This window comes from Hemicordylus capensis, chromosome 1 (assembly GCF_027244095.1).
Source record: "Hemicordylus capensis ecotype Gifberg chromosome 1, rHemCap1.1.pri, whole genome shotgun sequence".
Classification (NCBI taxonomy): Eukaryota; Metazoa; Chordata; class Lepidosauria; order Squamata; family Cordylidae; genus Hemicordylus; species Hemicordylus capensis.
The window spans coordinates 416,956,169-416,971,479 of record NC_069657.1 but is presented as its reverse complement, the minus strand read 5'-3'; the positions used below and the strand labels follow the sequence as shown (position 1 = coordinate 416,971,479).

At 41.1% G+C, this 15,311-nt stretch overlaps 1 protein-coding gene across 1 annotated transcript in view; it reads right to left on the bottom strand.

Moving 5' to 3' along the window:
* USH2A (usherin) overlaps positions 1 to 15,311 on the bottom strand; it is a 784,926-nt gene that overhangs the window by 192,658 nt on the left and 576,957 nt on the right. Inside the window, exon 48 of the mRNA XM_053283338.1 lies at positions 1,761 to 1,929. Coding sequence (XP_053139313.1) covers positions 1,761 to 1,929 — 169 coding nt within the window. The remainder of the gene's footprint in view (positions 1 to 1,760; positions 1,930 to 15,311) is intronic.

Genomic DNA, 15,311 nt, shown 5'->3' with positions numbered 1-15,311 from the left:
CAACTACTTAAAATTTAGGGGAAAAATTGTTTAAAGCCTTGTCGGATGCATATGAAATGTCCAGATGTGCGCAAAGACCTCCACATGAACTGGAATGACCCCATTTTCCTCTGTACTGGGATGTTCTGTGTGTACATTGCAGGGCTTCTCTAATACTGAAAAGAATAAGAAAATCACTGCATTTGTGAAGGAACATGTGCATTTGGAAGCCTGTTGGAGATTTTGATTGAGGTTAGGCATTGAATGCTATGAAATGTGCTAGGTGCTTTAGTCTGTTTTGAAAGTCTTCATTATATTCAGGTATATTAAGGGTTAACTAAACAAGGCATTTACTGTGTGCTTAGTACTTGTGTGTCTTGTCATTTTTTTCCTTAACAGAAGCTGATCTGAGTGTTTCAAGCAAACACTTAAACCCTCTGAAGGAGATTCTCAAGTGTTCAACAGAATATTCAGATCAGCCCAAATAAAGCTTCCATAGTTTTCACTTTGGGATCATGCATCTTAAAGCTCCATGTTCCCCATTTGCAAATGGTGCTCTGCTCAGCTGTGCAGAACATCTTCCATTTGTAGTACTCAGGCTCCACAACCTTAAGTAGCAAATGGTGGAAGTAGGGTGTGAGCTCCAATCTAAATATGGGTAAGATTGAAGGGGGCTTCACCTGACTCAAATTGGGGCTGCCTCATTTGAGAGGAAGGAGCTTGCATTTTGAGTTCCCTCCTCTTGAACACCCACACATCTCATCCATAGTAGCCCTATTCAGACATTATGCCAAATGTACATGTTTTTGTGTGAATGACTATACTTGAGTTCCTTTTAAAAGTGAAGCCGGATACAGGCCCCTCAAATGCATGGTATAGATCAGTGATCCTCAGCATTGGGCCCCCAGATGTTCTTGGACTTCAACTCCCATAATCCCCAGCCAAAGGCCACTGGGCCTGGGGATTATGGGAGCTGAAGTCCAAGAACATCTGGGGGCCCAACGTTGAGGATCCCTGGTATAGATAATGCATGAATAACTCTACCTCTCTACAAATCTTGGCAGTGTACTAACTCCATGCTATGATAATGTTCAAAGACCCCCACACATATGGCCAATTCTTAGCAATGTTTTGCAATACCAATTGTAAAGTGACCTCTTTGCTCCCACAGGTAGGCTGCATGAAGTCAAATTCAGAGGGCTTACATATGTGGAGAGGTCCCATGGTCACTGAGCTGTTCCTGGAGGAATCTGTGAACAGGCCTCTATTATTGTTTTTAATTACAATTGTATCCCATATTTCCATGGGTTGTATGCATAAGGTTTTTAACCAACAAACCTTGTGACATAGGGAAGAATGAGAGAAGGTGAGTGGTCCAAGATTACCCAGTGAACTTCATGGCTTAAGGGGGTGGATTTTGAACCTAGGTCTCCCCAGCCCAACACACTGTCCACTACACTACACTTGTCTCCCAATTCATGTTCTGTTCAGTTCACCATTTCAGTTGTGGAAAAGTTATGTGGATAATGAATTCTCCCTATGTCACATTCCATGCATTCACACTTCATTTATTCAACAATACTGTAATGAAAATGAAATGTATTTTTTATATTAGTAAAAACAATCATAGCAATTTTCCATTTCTCTCTCTGTGACTGAACAGAAACATTGCTCATCTAAAATTCACACTCAAGCTACCAATACATTTCCCTTTTTCTTGGTTGAAGACTGTATTGTGCCATTTTATTTCTGTCAAATGCTTGAAAGAATTTGCCTCTTACCTGCTAATACCTTTGTGTAATAGCCACCACAACACTGATACTCTGGTTGCACTGCATGCATCTGGCCACCACAGCAAATGCCTGATATATTAAGAATAAATGGGATGTACTTGTCCTCACAGCACTGGAAGCCTGGTGTATTGTTGTGCAAAATCCCATTACAGCACACCTGAAAATATTTTTTTAAAAGACACACTATCTGTTAAAAACATAATGTGTTTCCTGGCAAAAGAATGTCAGAAGAAAATGCATGTATAAATCTTGCTGAAAAATATATGCCATGTCCTCTTGCAATACTAGTATTCATTAAAATTGTGGTCTTTTTGCTACCATGTTCTAGTTAAAAAATATGTTCAAGCTTATTTTACATTAATGAATTCTCAATTTATATTAACCTTTTTCACATGTTTTCTAGGGAAGTTTGATGCCTTCCGATTTGAGGTGATACCACTATCCTGCTACATACATTATAGTTTACATTTTTGTACTTCAAAAAGGAGATATCTAACCTGAAAACCTTATAACTCAACAAAATATGGTTTTCCAATGTGAGCACCCATGTTGTTTCTTTATATTAACACAAATGGATTTTTTCCTTTGTAGCACATGATCACTTATTTATGACCATGATTCTTCAAACAATGTGATCTCAAGTCACTACAATTATGTGTGTGTATACATATATATTCTTTTTAAAATAAAATTTGCATGGAAATGATTTTTGAATGGGCCTTTTAACTGAAGACTTATTTCCAGGTAATGCTGGGATGAATTATACGCTCGAACAATCAAATAACTATTTGTATGCTTGAATCTGTGTAAGCCGACTGGTGTAGTGTATACTTACTGAGCGGTTGGTTGAATCACTGTAAAACACAATCTCAGAACTTACATTCATCCTAATTTATGATGAATAGTTAAGCATGGTTAGATGGAAAAGGTATTTGATGGAACAGCACAGATGTTTAAGGGATACTGATCTTTACTTCTTTATCAGGGCTGAGCCAAAAGCCATTCACACAGATTCATTTTCAGTTTTGCATAGAGCAAACAACCAACCCACAAATATCTGACAAAACATAAAGGTTTTCCACACGGGTTGCCTACTTTTTAAAACAACAGGTTTTGACTCATCAAAGGCTATCAGGTCAATGTATAAACCAAAACTCAAACATCTGGTTCATTTCCATGCTTAATTCTAAACAAAGTCTAAGGGTGCCAATAGATAGAAATCACAGATAGTCGTACTTGTCTATTAGGAAAAATTCAAAAGCCATGGGCTTATAATACCTTTATTCCAATAAAATGACAAAAAATCTTAAGTAAGCCTTTCAAACTCTTCATCAGGATGTTAAGAAAACCAAGGGGTGGTGGTGGTTGTAGAGTTGATGTTTATACTGGTGTCTGTACCGGGCCACAGAGCAGAAAGGCAGCTAGAGGCATAAGCTCACAAATGGAGCTGCTGAATCAGCAACAAGCTGGCTTCAAATGAAGATGTTAGATAGATCGCAAGAGCCCTGCCCTTTTCCTGGATCTTCAGGACAGCCCTTCTCTGGAGCAGGCCTCCCCATCTTCCTGAGTAGGCCAATCAGGAGGGGAGCCATAAGCAGTTTGGTTAGCACTCTGCCTTCAGAACTGGAGCTTCACTCTGATGTGGCATTGCTTTCTTTCCCATGGACAGGGATATGGCAGGGTTCTGCATATGGGGAAGAAGCCTTGTGGGCATGGGCGGAACTGTGGGGCAGCCAGGGCACGTGCCCTAGGTGCCACTGGGGGGGTCACGCCAGTGCCTGCCACCCCCACCCCATTGCACACCTGCCCAGCCCCAGGGCCCCTCAGCCACTTGCCATCCTGCTTGCCTTGCCCTCCGGCTCCAGCTTAGGATCGCCTCTCAGCTGATTGGCAGGTGGGTGGGGCTTCCAGAGAGGCCTCCTCTGGGTGTAGGCCTCCCTGAAGCCTGAACTCACCAGCAGGCCCCAAGCAAGTCAGGAAGGAGGCAGGTAGAGTTCTCTGCAGCAGACTTCTGCCCGGACCATCCAGCACAGCTTTTGCAAGGTAGACTGTGAATTCCTTTTTGTGGTTGCCCTCCACCCCCGGGTATATAGGGATCTGCTTGCCATAGGGCTTTGATGGGGGGGGGACTGAGAAGTCTCTGAATATTTAATTTAAAACAGATTGAAAAATTTGCTGGCTTTAAAAACAAAAACTATCTAAAAAGGCCTATAAGTGGCTTGTTTCATGGCAGAAAGTTACAAAAACTTCTGGAACAAATATTTATTTATTTATTTATTCATTCATTCATTTATAAATGCACTTATGTTCAAGTTGTTTTGCAGCCCAGAAGGTCTGAGTGAGAACTGTGAAGCATGTGTTGTGCTTTTATTTTATTTTATTTTATTTTATTTTATTTTATTTTTCTTGTGTGTGAACTGCTCTCCAATAACTCGCAGGGACTTCAGGGTAAATCTGGCCAACATGTGAATGCAGCACCTCAATTCCAGAGGAGATGTATGTTAAAGGGCTTTAAAAGCCTTGAGTGAAAAACCTCCTGGAATCAAACTTTACTGAATTTGTTCCGAATTCTGAGAAAACAGATATAGGCTCACACTGCATGGTTGAAAGTCTCCTTTGCTAATCTGCAGCGAGGGGGCTATTTTAATAATTAGCGTTGCTAGTGTATTCTAGGCATTAAAAGAAGCACAAATATATAGTACTCAATGTATATCACTATATATTGTGAAGTGTGTGTGTGTATTCAGTGAAATGTATTTCCAGGCAGCATACTTATTTTGAAATATCAGACTTAAATCCTTGGGGGCCTGGGGTGTGTGGAGGCCCTGGACTTTGAGGGGCTGGGGGCCCATTTTAAAATCTCATCTTGGCCCATTCCAACCTTGCTATGCCCCTGGCGGAATAGATACATATGTATTGATCACTACACATGGGTTTCTGCACAACACCTGCACAGAAGAAACTTCCATGTATAAAATGTGTCTCTTGTAAATTGACCCTGAATATTCCATCCATGACTGGGATAACTGAGAGTTAGAGTCAACAATAAAAGAACAGCACACTGCTTGTGACAGGAAGGGGCAAATTACAATGATTTCTTAGTCGGGCAGGGGCTGGTTTTGGCCCTGACAGAACTTGGCTGTCTGCTCCTGTTGCAAATTCCTCTGTCTAGTGTGGCAAACTAATGTATCCTCCTCCCTCCTGGTGTGAAAGTAAGCACTAGTGTGGTGAATGCACATATACTCCATCATGAGCCAACAGTCATCACAAGACAAAGGCTGGCAGGAATCATTCACTGGTTTATAGACTGCCCCCCCTGCCCCACCACCTCATGCTTCCTCTATTTTGCTGGTGGCTATTTTGGCAGGTGATCCTCTAGGACAAAGTCATGTTTTTTAAAAAGCATGAGATGAGACAGAGAAAATGACACTTGGAATCCTCACATAACTCCTGGCTGTTGTTCTAAGTCTTTTACAGAGATGGCTCATGTTTTCAGGTTTTGATCAACAACCATGTCTAGATGGTACCGTGTTCCTTTTAACAGGGATTTCCAGATATTGTTGACTACAAGTCCCATCATTCCTGTTTGGACAGGGGCACAATTTCAGTGCTTGCCCTAGGCGCTATTTTCCCTAGATATGCCTCTGCTTGTGGGTAGAGGCAATTGTTCTAAAATTTACAGTTTATAACCAGAGTTAAAATGGAGTATAGCAGGATAGATTTATATTTTATTTATTTACTTATTTACTTACCACCTGATATGTCTATTTCCCTGATATCTCATGAGTATATAAACATACTCATGTTGATTAGCATCACTGGGTGCTAAATACAATTTCAGACTGTATCTTAGGATGAAGAAAAGGCAGCAATGGCTGCTACCCTATTTTTTTGAAAATAGAAAAATAGCAATTACTCTGTTCTGTACACTAACTGAATCATGGGCTCCTTGCAGGGCAGAGGACAGGAGTAAAGCACCTTATGAATAAAACTGGAGATTGATTTTAGGTAGTTCCAAAAGACATTGCCTGCTGCAGCTCCACTTCTCCTCCTCTTCCCCCCTTCTCAGTAAGTCCAGTTAAATAAATGGTGTGATGTAGTATCTTTGTTGTAAGTATTTCCTGTCTAGCTCCACGGTATTGACAGCTATTAGCAGGGATGTGGAAAACATGCAATGTAATTATATCCAATCACGTTTTATTTTTAATAGACATTACTGGTAAGAGGGGAAAGGATGAGATGTGAGACTGCTGCTTTTAGAAGCCGCCACACATTCTTCATGTCATTCCAGCTTGATGGCGGGTTATCATTGTACGTTCTGCCTCTTTTCTTTTTTTAAAGCACAGACTCATACTAAAGTTAGAAGTGCATCTTAAGTGTACATTTGGATCATCAGCATCACACACCCACCCACACACACTGTATATCAGTTTTCTGAAACTACCTTATACAAGGCACTTGGTTCTATAAGAACATACACTGTTTGGGACAAAAACACAGAATGTGATACTCAAGAGAAAAAATTGTTTTGTTACTCCACTTCAATAGTAGTAATATTGACTGCTAATTTGACTTCATTCTAGTCTATATTCTCTCTCTCTCTCTCGCACACACACACACACACACACACACACACACACACACACACACACACAACACACACATTCTTTGTCTATTATATTATATTATAAACACAACTTCAGGTAAGATCAGATTCTTAAGTACAGCCTTCCATGACTTGGCCTGACATACCGATAACAGCTCATAAGTTTAATTGAAATGTATGGCAGCCAGAATATCTTTATCTATACTTTGGCAGATTGATGGTGCTACAGTGACTGTTATCTATATTAGTGGAGAGCTATTAACTAGTGCATATACAGGTTTGCTATGGTTCAGTACCGTTATCCCTTTAGGCACTAACATTATTCACGTGATTAGCCCCGTTGAGTTCTTTTGAGCATGCAGGACAATGATACTATGACTTTCATATTTTCTGCTGTAATTATTTTTAAACAGGTGAGATGCCAACAATCAAACTGAGCAGAAGATAAAGAAAATTACAGAAATGAACAGTTTATGAAGCTGAGCTTTTTGTGCAGTCAATCAGTAAAACAAAGCAAGCCACATATTCCCCTGATTCCTTTATCACAGAACAACAGAAATCAGGAAAAAAAATCTATTTTATTAAAAAGACAGAAAATCAGAGGTGGAACAAAAAAAAATGAAATTAAAAAATCCCAGGTCTCCCTAATATGTATTCATTAAATTCAGAATCCCACCTTCACACTGAGACCTTTCTCTACCAGTGCAACAGCAGTACTTTCCTCAACCCATTCTGAATTGTTTTTCAGCAATGCAGCCCGTTTCTCAGTGTGTTTACTCAGAAGTTCTCCTTGAGTTCAATGCGACTTAAAGGTAAAGTGTGCCATCAAGTCGGTGGTGACTTGTGGCGACCACAGAGCCCAGTGGTTTTCTTTTGGTAGAATACAGGAGAGGTTTATTATTATTATTTATTATTTCTTGTTTACACAGTCATACAGGTGTTATTGACTGGTTTGTTTTATCCAGACATGGAGTCCTTCCCAAGGACCTGGGATGGCTGAATTTTATTGTCAATGTTGTTGCTGTTGTTATAGATATCGTCGCAGAATATAGGCTGTTCCCAGTAAAGCTGCTTTTTGTAATTGGCTGATGGTGATTTCTGTGGCCCCTATGGTGTTGAGGTTTTTAAATTATTATTATTATTATTTTACACAGTCAGACAGGTGTTACTGACTGGCTTGTTTTATCCAGACATCGAGTCCTTCCCAAGGACCTGGGATGCCAGAATTTTATTGTCAATGTTGTTGCTGTTGTTATAGATATCGTTGCAGAATATAGGCTGTTCCCAGTAGAGCTGCTTTTTGTAATTGGCTGATGGTGATTTCTGTGGCCCCTATGGCGTTGAGGTGCTCTTCAAGGTCTTTTGGAACTGCACCCAGGGCGCCAATTACCACTGGGATTATTTTGGTCTTTTTCTGCCACAGCCTTTCAATTTCAGTTTGTAGATCTTTGTATTTGGTGATTTTTTCCATTTATTTTTCTTCTGTTCTGCTATCCCCTGGTATTGCTGTCAATTATTTTGACTTGTTTTTCTTTCTTCTTGACTACAGTGATATCTGGTGTATTGTGTGGCAGATGTTTGTCTGTTTGTAGTCGGAAGTCCCATTATATTTTTACATCTTCATTTTCTTCAACTTTTTCAATTTGATGGTCCCACCAATGTTTGGCTACAGGTAGCTTGTTTTTTTTGCAGATGTTCCAGTGTATCATCCCTGCTACTTTGTCATGCCTTTGTTTGTAGTCAGTCTGTGCCATCTTTTTACAACAGCTGATTAGGTGGTCCACAGTTTCATCTGCTTCTTTACAAAGGTGGCACTTGCTGTTTGTTGTTGATTTTTCGACTTTTGCTCTTATTGCATTTGTTCTTAGTGCCTGTTCTTGCACAGCCAGTATTAAACCCTCTGTTTCTTTCTTCAAGTTGCCATTCTTAAGCCATTGCCAGGTCTTGCTGATGTCTGATTTTCCACTTATATTGTGCAAATATTGACCATGCAGTGGCTTATGTTTCCATTTTTCTGCTCGGTTCTTGACTTGTTCTTTCTTGTAGGCCTGCTGTGTTTCATTGGTGTTGAAGAGTTTCGCATTATTGACCATTTTAAGTGCATCTTCTTCACTGTCGTTGCTATATTCTTCAAGGCCTCTTTTCTCCTCCTCTACTGTTTGAGGGACTTGCAGCATTCCTCTTCCACCTGAGCTGCGAGGGAGGTATAGCCTATCGACATCACTGCGGGGGTGCAGAGCATGATTGATGATCATGATTTTCCTGGTCTTACGATCTAGCGTCTCTAGCTCTGCCTGGGTCGAGTCTGTTATTCCTGCACTGTATCTGATAACAGGTATAGCCCAGGTGTTTATGGCTTGTATGGTGTTCCCGCCATTGAGTTTGGACTTGAGGATTTTTCTAACTCTCCTGATGTATTCACTTCCAATTTTGCTTTTCACTTCAGTGTGTGTGATGTTATCAGCCTGGAGAATGCCCAAGTATTTGTAACGTTCTTTCTCTTCCAGGTTCTTGATCTTGCTTCCATTGGGCAGTTCTATTCCTTCTGTTTTTCTTATTTTCCCTCTGTTCATTATTAATGCAGCACACTTGTCTAGTCCAAACTCCATTGCTATATCGCTACTGAATATACAGACAGTGTTTAGCAGTGATTCGATTTCTGACTGGGACTTTCCATACAACTTCAGATCGTCCATGTACAGCAGATGGTTGATTTGACTTGATGTTTTAGATGTTTGTTATCCGAGGCCTGTTTTGTTTAGTATTTGTGAAAGTGGGGTCATGGCGAACGGAGGGGATAGTGAGTCCCCTTGGAAAATACCTCTTCTAATGCTAACCTGTCCAAGTGTCTCGCCATTGATTGTTAACTGTGTACTCCACATACTCATTGCTTTTTAAAATAAATATCTGAATGTTTTTGCTGACACCAGTTGTTTCTAAACATTTTAGTATCCATGTGTCAGGCAATGAATCGAAGGCTTTCTTGTAGTCAATCCACGCAACACTTAGATTGGTTTTTATTCTCTTGCAATTTTCTAAAATCATTTTGTCAATCAGCAGCTGGTCTTTTGTGCCTCTGGTGTTTGGGCAATTTCCTTTCTGTTCAACTGGAAGCTGCTTATTAGTTAATAAGTGTTGCATCACTTCATCGGCTATTATTCCAGTTAATAATTTGAACATGGTTGGCAGACAGGTTATCGGTCTATAATTACTTGGAACTGCACCTTTTGCTGGTCTTTCATTATGAGATTGGTTTTCCCAGTTGTTAGCCATTGTTCAATATCACCTCCTTGCAAAATGTGATTGAATTGTTTTGATAGTTGTTTATGAAGGTTGTTAGGTGTTTAAACCAAAAGCCATGCAGTTCATCGTCACCTGGAGCAGTCCAATTTTTAATTTTCTTTGCTCTTTCACTTATTAATTCTGGTGTTATTATTAGATCTTGCATTTGTTGGTTACATTTTTTGACCTCTTTTATCCAGCCTGCTTTTTTATTATAATCTATTGGATTGTCCCATAATTTCCCCCAGAATTGCACTGTTTCTTCTTTATTTGATGTTTCTACGTTTCTTGCAGTTTCTCCTTCTATGCTTTGGTAGAAACGTCTCTGATTCAACTGGAATAGGAGATTCTGCCTGTGTTGTGTTATTCTGGCTTCGTATCTGCTAATCTTCTTTGACACTGCTGTTATTTGCTGCTTTATTATTTCCAAGACTTCTCTAATTCTCCTTGAATCTAGGTGGTATTTTTGGATCAGATACTGTTTGGTGTTTTCATTCTTCAGCTTCTTGACTTTCATATCTTTCAATTTACTAGCATCTGATCTAAGCCTGGAGATTTTATTTTCTAATCTAATCTTCCATTTAGGTGATGTACTGCTTTCTTTTTTGACAGGTCCACTGATCTTATATCCGAGCTCTTGTGTTGTTATTGTTGCTGCAATGTACATTAGTTGGTTTGTTTCTTGCAAATTATTGGTTGTTATTTCTGCAAGTGCAGCATTGACATCTTTTAATGCCTGAGCAAGTTGTTTTTTGGCAACTGTTTTTAGAGCTGGAAGTCGAACCCTGGTGTTTGTTTGGTTCATGTGCTCAGTTATTTTTTGCTTTAGTTCTTGTTGCTTTTCTATTAAACGGCATTCGGGTTTTTGAGGTGAAGGCAAAGGGGAGGTTTCCTGGTTTTGATTTTGAAACAGTTCAGCAACAGTGGCATCCTCGATTTCCAATACCTCCTCCACCTGCGCCTGAGCAACTGCTTCAATTGGTGGTAATTCTTCTTCCATATCTTGAGCCTGTGTTGCTCTTTGCAGTTCTTCCAGCTCAACTCCTGTGAATACTTTATTTCTTATTATGAATCTTCTCTGGTCTGCTAGCCTTTGTTCTGTTATTTCTGTATCTGGATGCTTCTCTTTCCAAATTTGGTACATTCTTTTTAAATAACCTCTTCTAGTTGGACTAGACTTGTAATAGCAGATCATTATTTCCTTGTTGGCATTTTTCGTATATTTTTTTCAGTTAAGCGACGTTTCTTCCAGTAACTTTGCTGTCTTCAGCCCTGGTTGCTCAACTGAGGATCCCGAGTCCTGTTGCCCACTTGCCACCAGATGTCCAGGAACTATAGCACCTTGCGCGGTCCTTGTTGACCTGGGCAATGACCGATCCGGTATAGATTTATTAAAGTTACATCTCACCATATTGTTGATGGGAGAGGCACTCTTTGTCTGGCCACTCTGGTGAGACCTGTCCAGTATGGTTGGACCTCTGGCATAGCTCTCACCTTCCTCAGAGCACACAAGCCCCACAACCACGGCAAGGTAGTGCCTCACTGGGGGTTGTTGTTGTTAATAATAGTAATAATAATAATAATAATAATAATAATAATAATAATAATTTATTCTATTTCTGTACCACCCTTCCAAAAATGGCTCAGTGCAGTTTACACAGAGAAATAATAAATAAATAAGATGGATCTTATTTACCATTTACCATTGCCTCCTCCTGCGCAGTATGAGATGATGCCTTTCAGAATCTTCCTATATCACTGCTGCCCAATATAGGTCTTTCCCATAGTTTGGGAAACATACCAGCGGGGATTTGAATCAGCAACCTCATGCTTGCTAGGCAAGTCATTTCCCTGATGTGCCATTAGGTGGCTTACTTCCTAAGAAATTTGCTTAGGACTATAGCCCTGGTATTTTTTGGCTCATATCATTTCCACTTTGCAGTGGTGTTAATATCAGTTTCCTTCCGACATGTACTGTATTGTCACTGTTTATCTGCTATCAACTATTGCCACTACAATAGCACCTGCCTTTTTACAAGGACATCACTAAACAGGAATTGGATGGAACATTGTTTGGCCTGGTGTCTGCTGGAGATATTTTCCTCTGCTGCCCCATCCCCACCAAAACCATCAAAATTCAGAGGAAAACATCTTTCTCAAGTTCCAAGTCCAGGAGATAACTAAGAAACACAGTCAGACCGAGATGGCTGCTTTGGAACTAGGGCCCTGGCAGCATCAGCTCTCAGCTGCAGTGTCTCATAGTGACCACTTTGGGTGTGTGTGTGTGTGTGTGTTAGTGTCATGGATAAAAGTGCTAGACTCCTTCCCTCTTTGTTCTTCTAGTATTAATCTCCATTTTGTCTCTCCAGCTGTTTTGGACTTTCTCTTCAGCCATGAGATACAGCTGAAATTAAGCTGCAGGCTTTTTCACAGTTGTTTGTAACCTTTTCTTTAAATAAATCCTTATAGTTCTTCAATACTAAAGAACTGACTCAAGACCTCTTGCTTTGCTGCTTTCTCACCAAACTGGTTTTGCTTTGCTATTTGGGGACTGAACTGCCATACTTCCCCTACAGGTGGAATATAAGTTAATAAGATAAATATGTTATGTTTATTTTATTATTTACATGTATACAATGCTTTTTGCTATAGCAGCCTCCAAGCAGTGATCAACACTGATTTTAAAAAATTGAAAAATCAACACAGAATAAAACCAATACACTAGGAATGTGCGAAACATATTTGGATACAAAACGTTTTGTACCCGAAAATGGCCATTTCCGGTGTTTTGTAGCCGAAACGAAACACCTGTTTTCAAAATCCGAAAGTTTTGTATACAAATTGAAATGTCCTTGTTTTGGGTACAAAATGTTTTGTTGTTTCTGAACTCCGTTTTGTGGCAATCTCTGAGAATCAGTCTCCATTTGTCTTTGACATCTATTTTAATTTCCCGCCCTTCCAACAATTCCCTCCTTGTTCCCCATTTGCTCTTTTGCCTCTTGCCACTCTTTACTGACCCCACATTGGCCAGAGGAAGGGTCGAAGAAGGGGCAAGGGTGGGGGGAGTTCAAGGAGGGGTTTTCAATTTCAAGGGGCTGCTGTGGAAAAGGTGAGGCAGGGAAATTTGCATGTATTACCTTCCTTCTGCCCATCGGAGCTCCGTTACAACCTAAATTTTTTTACAATACCCATGCTAACTAAGGGGTAGCTCAAAAAACATCCCTTTCTCATGCCAACATAAGTTATTTTCCCTGCCCCTGGGTCTGCACTGCAGAGATGACATAATAGGCAATCACACAGTAGGAAACAATTTCTGTGATGGTGACAGCTGCAAAAAAGTACAGTCACAATTATGGGAATAGTTGCCATTGTATCCACTGTGGCTGAGAGTGATCAGAATTCTGTATTCTTGGGGTTTTTTAGTTAGTTTACCCTAAACCCACTAACCCTTTCGCAGAGCACACATGCACAGGTATACTATGCTCCGCTGCCAAATAATCCAAGTCTAGCAGTATATAATGTGCAATTATATGTATATATTATGCAATTTATTCAAATGCCTTGGATGGTTTGCTTTCTTGTGCCTGTATTTGGGGGACCTCATGGATGCGCTCAGGCAGACTCTCTCTTTCTCTCACTGTGTGTAGACTTCTTTGCAATGAAGATTGGGACATATTGTGTGTGACTTCTAGCAGCAGCATCAACATTCAAACTAGACTGCTTGCATCTACTCAATAGGTTGTGCTGCTGGGGCCACAGGCATCTGTTGCAGAAATGTAAAAGAAATGCGCCAAACAACTGTGTGCCATTGTTGTCATCATCATCACTCTTTTACTTGCGTAGGTGGGAAGGGAGCCAGACCTCACTGTTCCACTGGTAGAATGTTGTTTTGCACCTTTCCGTATTAACCCGCTTTTAAGGCCAGGTGCCAGATGTAGCCGTGTCTCTTGCTTGTGGATGAAAAATGCTTGGGGGAGGGAGGGCAGGGCACATTGATGCTGTTGTTGGCCCTGCATCTGTGTCTGTTGCATCTGTGATATCATGCTTGCTTGCTTTTTGCTGGCTGCTGCTGTTACCCTGCATTGGAAGGGGGCGTGTGGGGCGGTGTGCATTTCATTGTTGTTGTTTCACACTGTTGTGTGTAGATCAGTTGCATTTCTGAGTGGGATGTGGATATGCGTGACCTTTGGAAACCTGCCTGGTTCTTTGCAAAACTCTGCTGTTGTTGTTGATGTGTAATGTTGATGTAATTTGGGGCCGATTTGGGGCAGAAAGGGGGTTTGGGGGGAAGAAGAGTGGGTCAGGTGGTAGTGCCCCAATGGGTGCCTGCTGCCACCCAGTTTTCAAAGGAATTGGGCAAAGGGCTGATTTTTTGTGAATTGTTGAAGTTCACACATCTTTAAGATTTTCCCCCATAGGGAATAATGGAGGTTTCAGCAGCCCCATAACACCACTTGGGGGGCACTGGGGTGGCCCAGAGTGAGTGGTGGTGTAGTGCACATAGGGTGCCAACCACCCCCATGGGTTGTTAACCTATGGTGTACAGGGTTTTGTTGTTTATGAGGTGTTCTGAGAGTAGATTCTCTGGTAGCATGTGATTTTCAAAGACCATGAATCCACTCACATTACAACCAGAGAATCTGTACACCAGTACCCCATGGGGTACCAACCCACGGGGGTGGTTGGCACCCTATGTGTACTACACCACCACTCGCTCTGGGCCACCCCAGTGCCCCCCAAGTGGCATTATGGGGCTGCTGAAACCTCCATTATTCCCCATGGGGAAAAATCTTAAATATGTGAAAACTTCAGATATCATTTAAAAATCAGCCTTTTGCCCAATTCCTTTGAAATATTTCTGGTACTTCCTTGTCCACATTGGGCACTACCACCCACCACACTCCACTCTGCTCCCCCCCCTTTCCCCCTGATGTGAAGTGATACATTTGCTGGAATCCCCATTATTCCCTATGGGAAAATTCTTAAAGATGCATAAACTTCAAAAATTCACACACACAAAAACCCAGCTCTCTGCCCAATTCCTCTGTAATTTGGGTGGTAGCTTCCACCTGTTGGGCACTACCACCACCCCTTTTGCCTCGGGACCCTTTTTAAAAAAATCAGGATCGATTCATATTCGGAAAATTTGACTACAAAATGAAACAGGTGATTCAGATTCAGAAAATTCGGGTACAAAACAAAATGGAGGTGTTTCAATTCAGATCCAAATCGAAATGAGAAAATTCCGAAATGTACACCCCTACAATACACAGATTAAAAGAGCATGAAAACCAATAGCATTAAAACCACAGTGGGATAATCTTATCTTAGTTTGTCCCAAATACCCAGTACTAAAAGTAAGTCTTAACAGGCGTCTAAGGGTGGGGAAGATGGGGTAGTACCAAATTCCTGGCGGGGAAAGTCCCAATGCCTGGAGACAGCACTCAGAAGGCACTGTCTTGCATGCTCACCAGCCAAACTCAGTGCCAACCCATCAATGCAATTATCTGAGACAGTCACGCCAAGTAGCACGCTGATGGGGGCACACTGTACCCCCCATGCCCACCACCTCAAGGCAGCTTCCACCTGTGCAGCTTCCACGTGGTGGCAAGGCATGCCAGACAATGCTGCTGCTGCTCTTCCTCCCACTT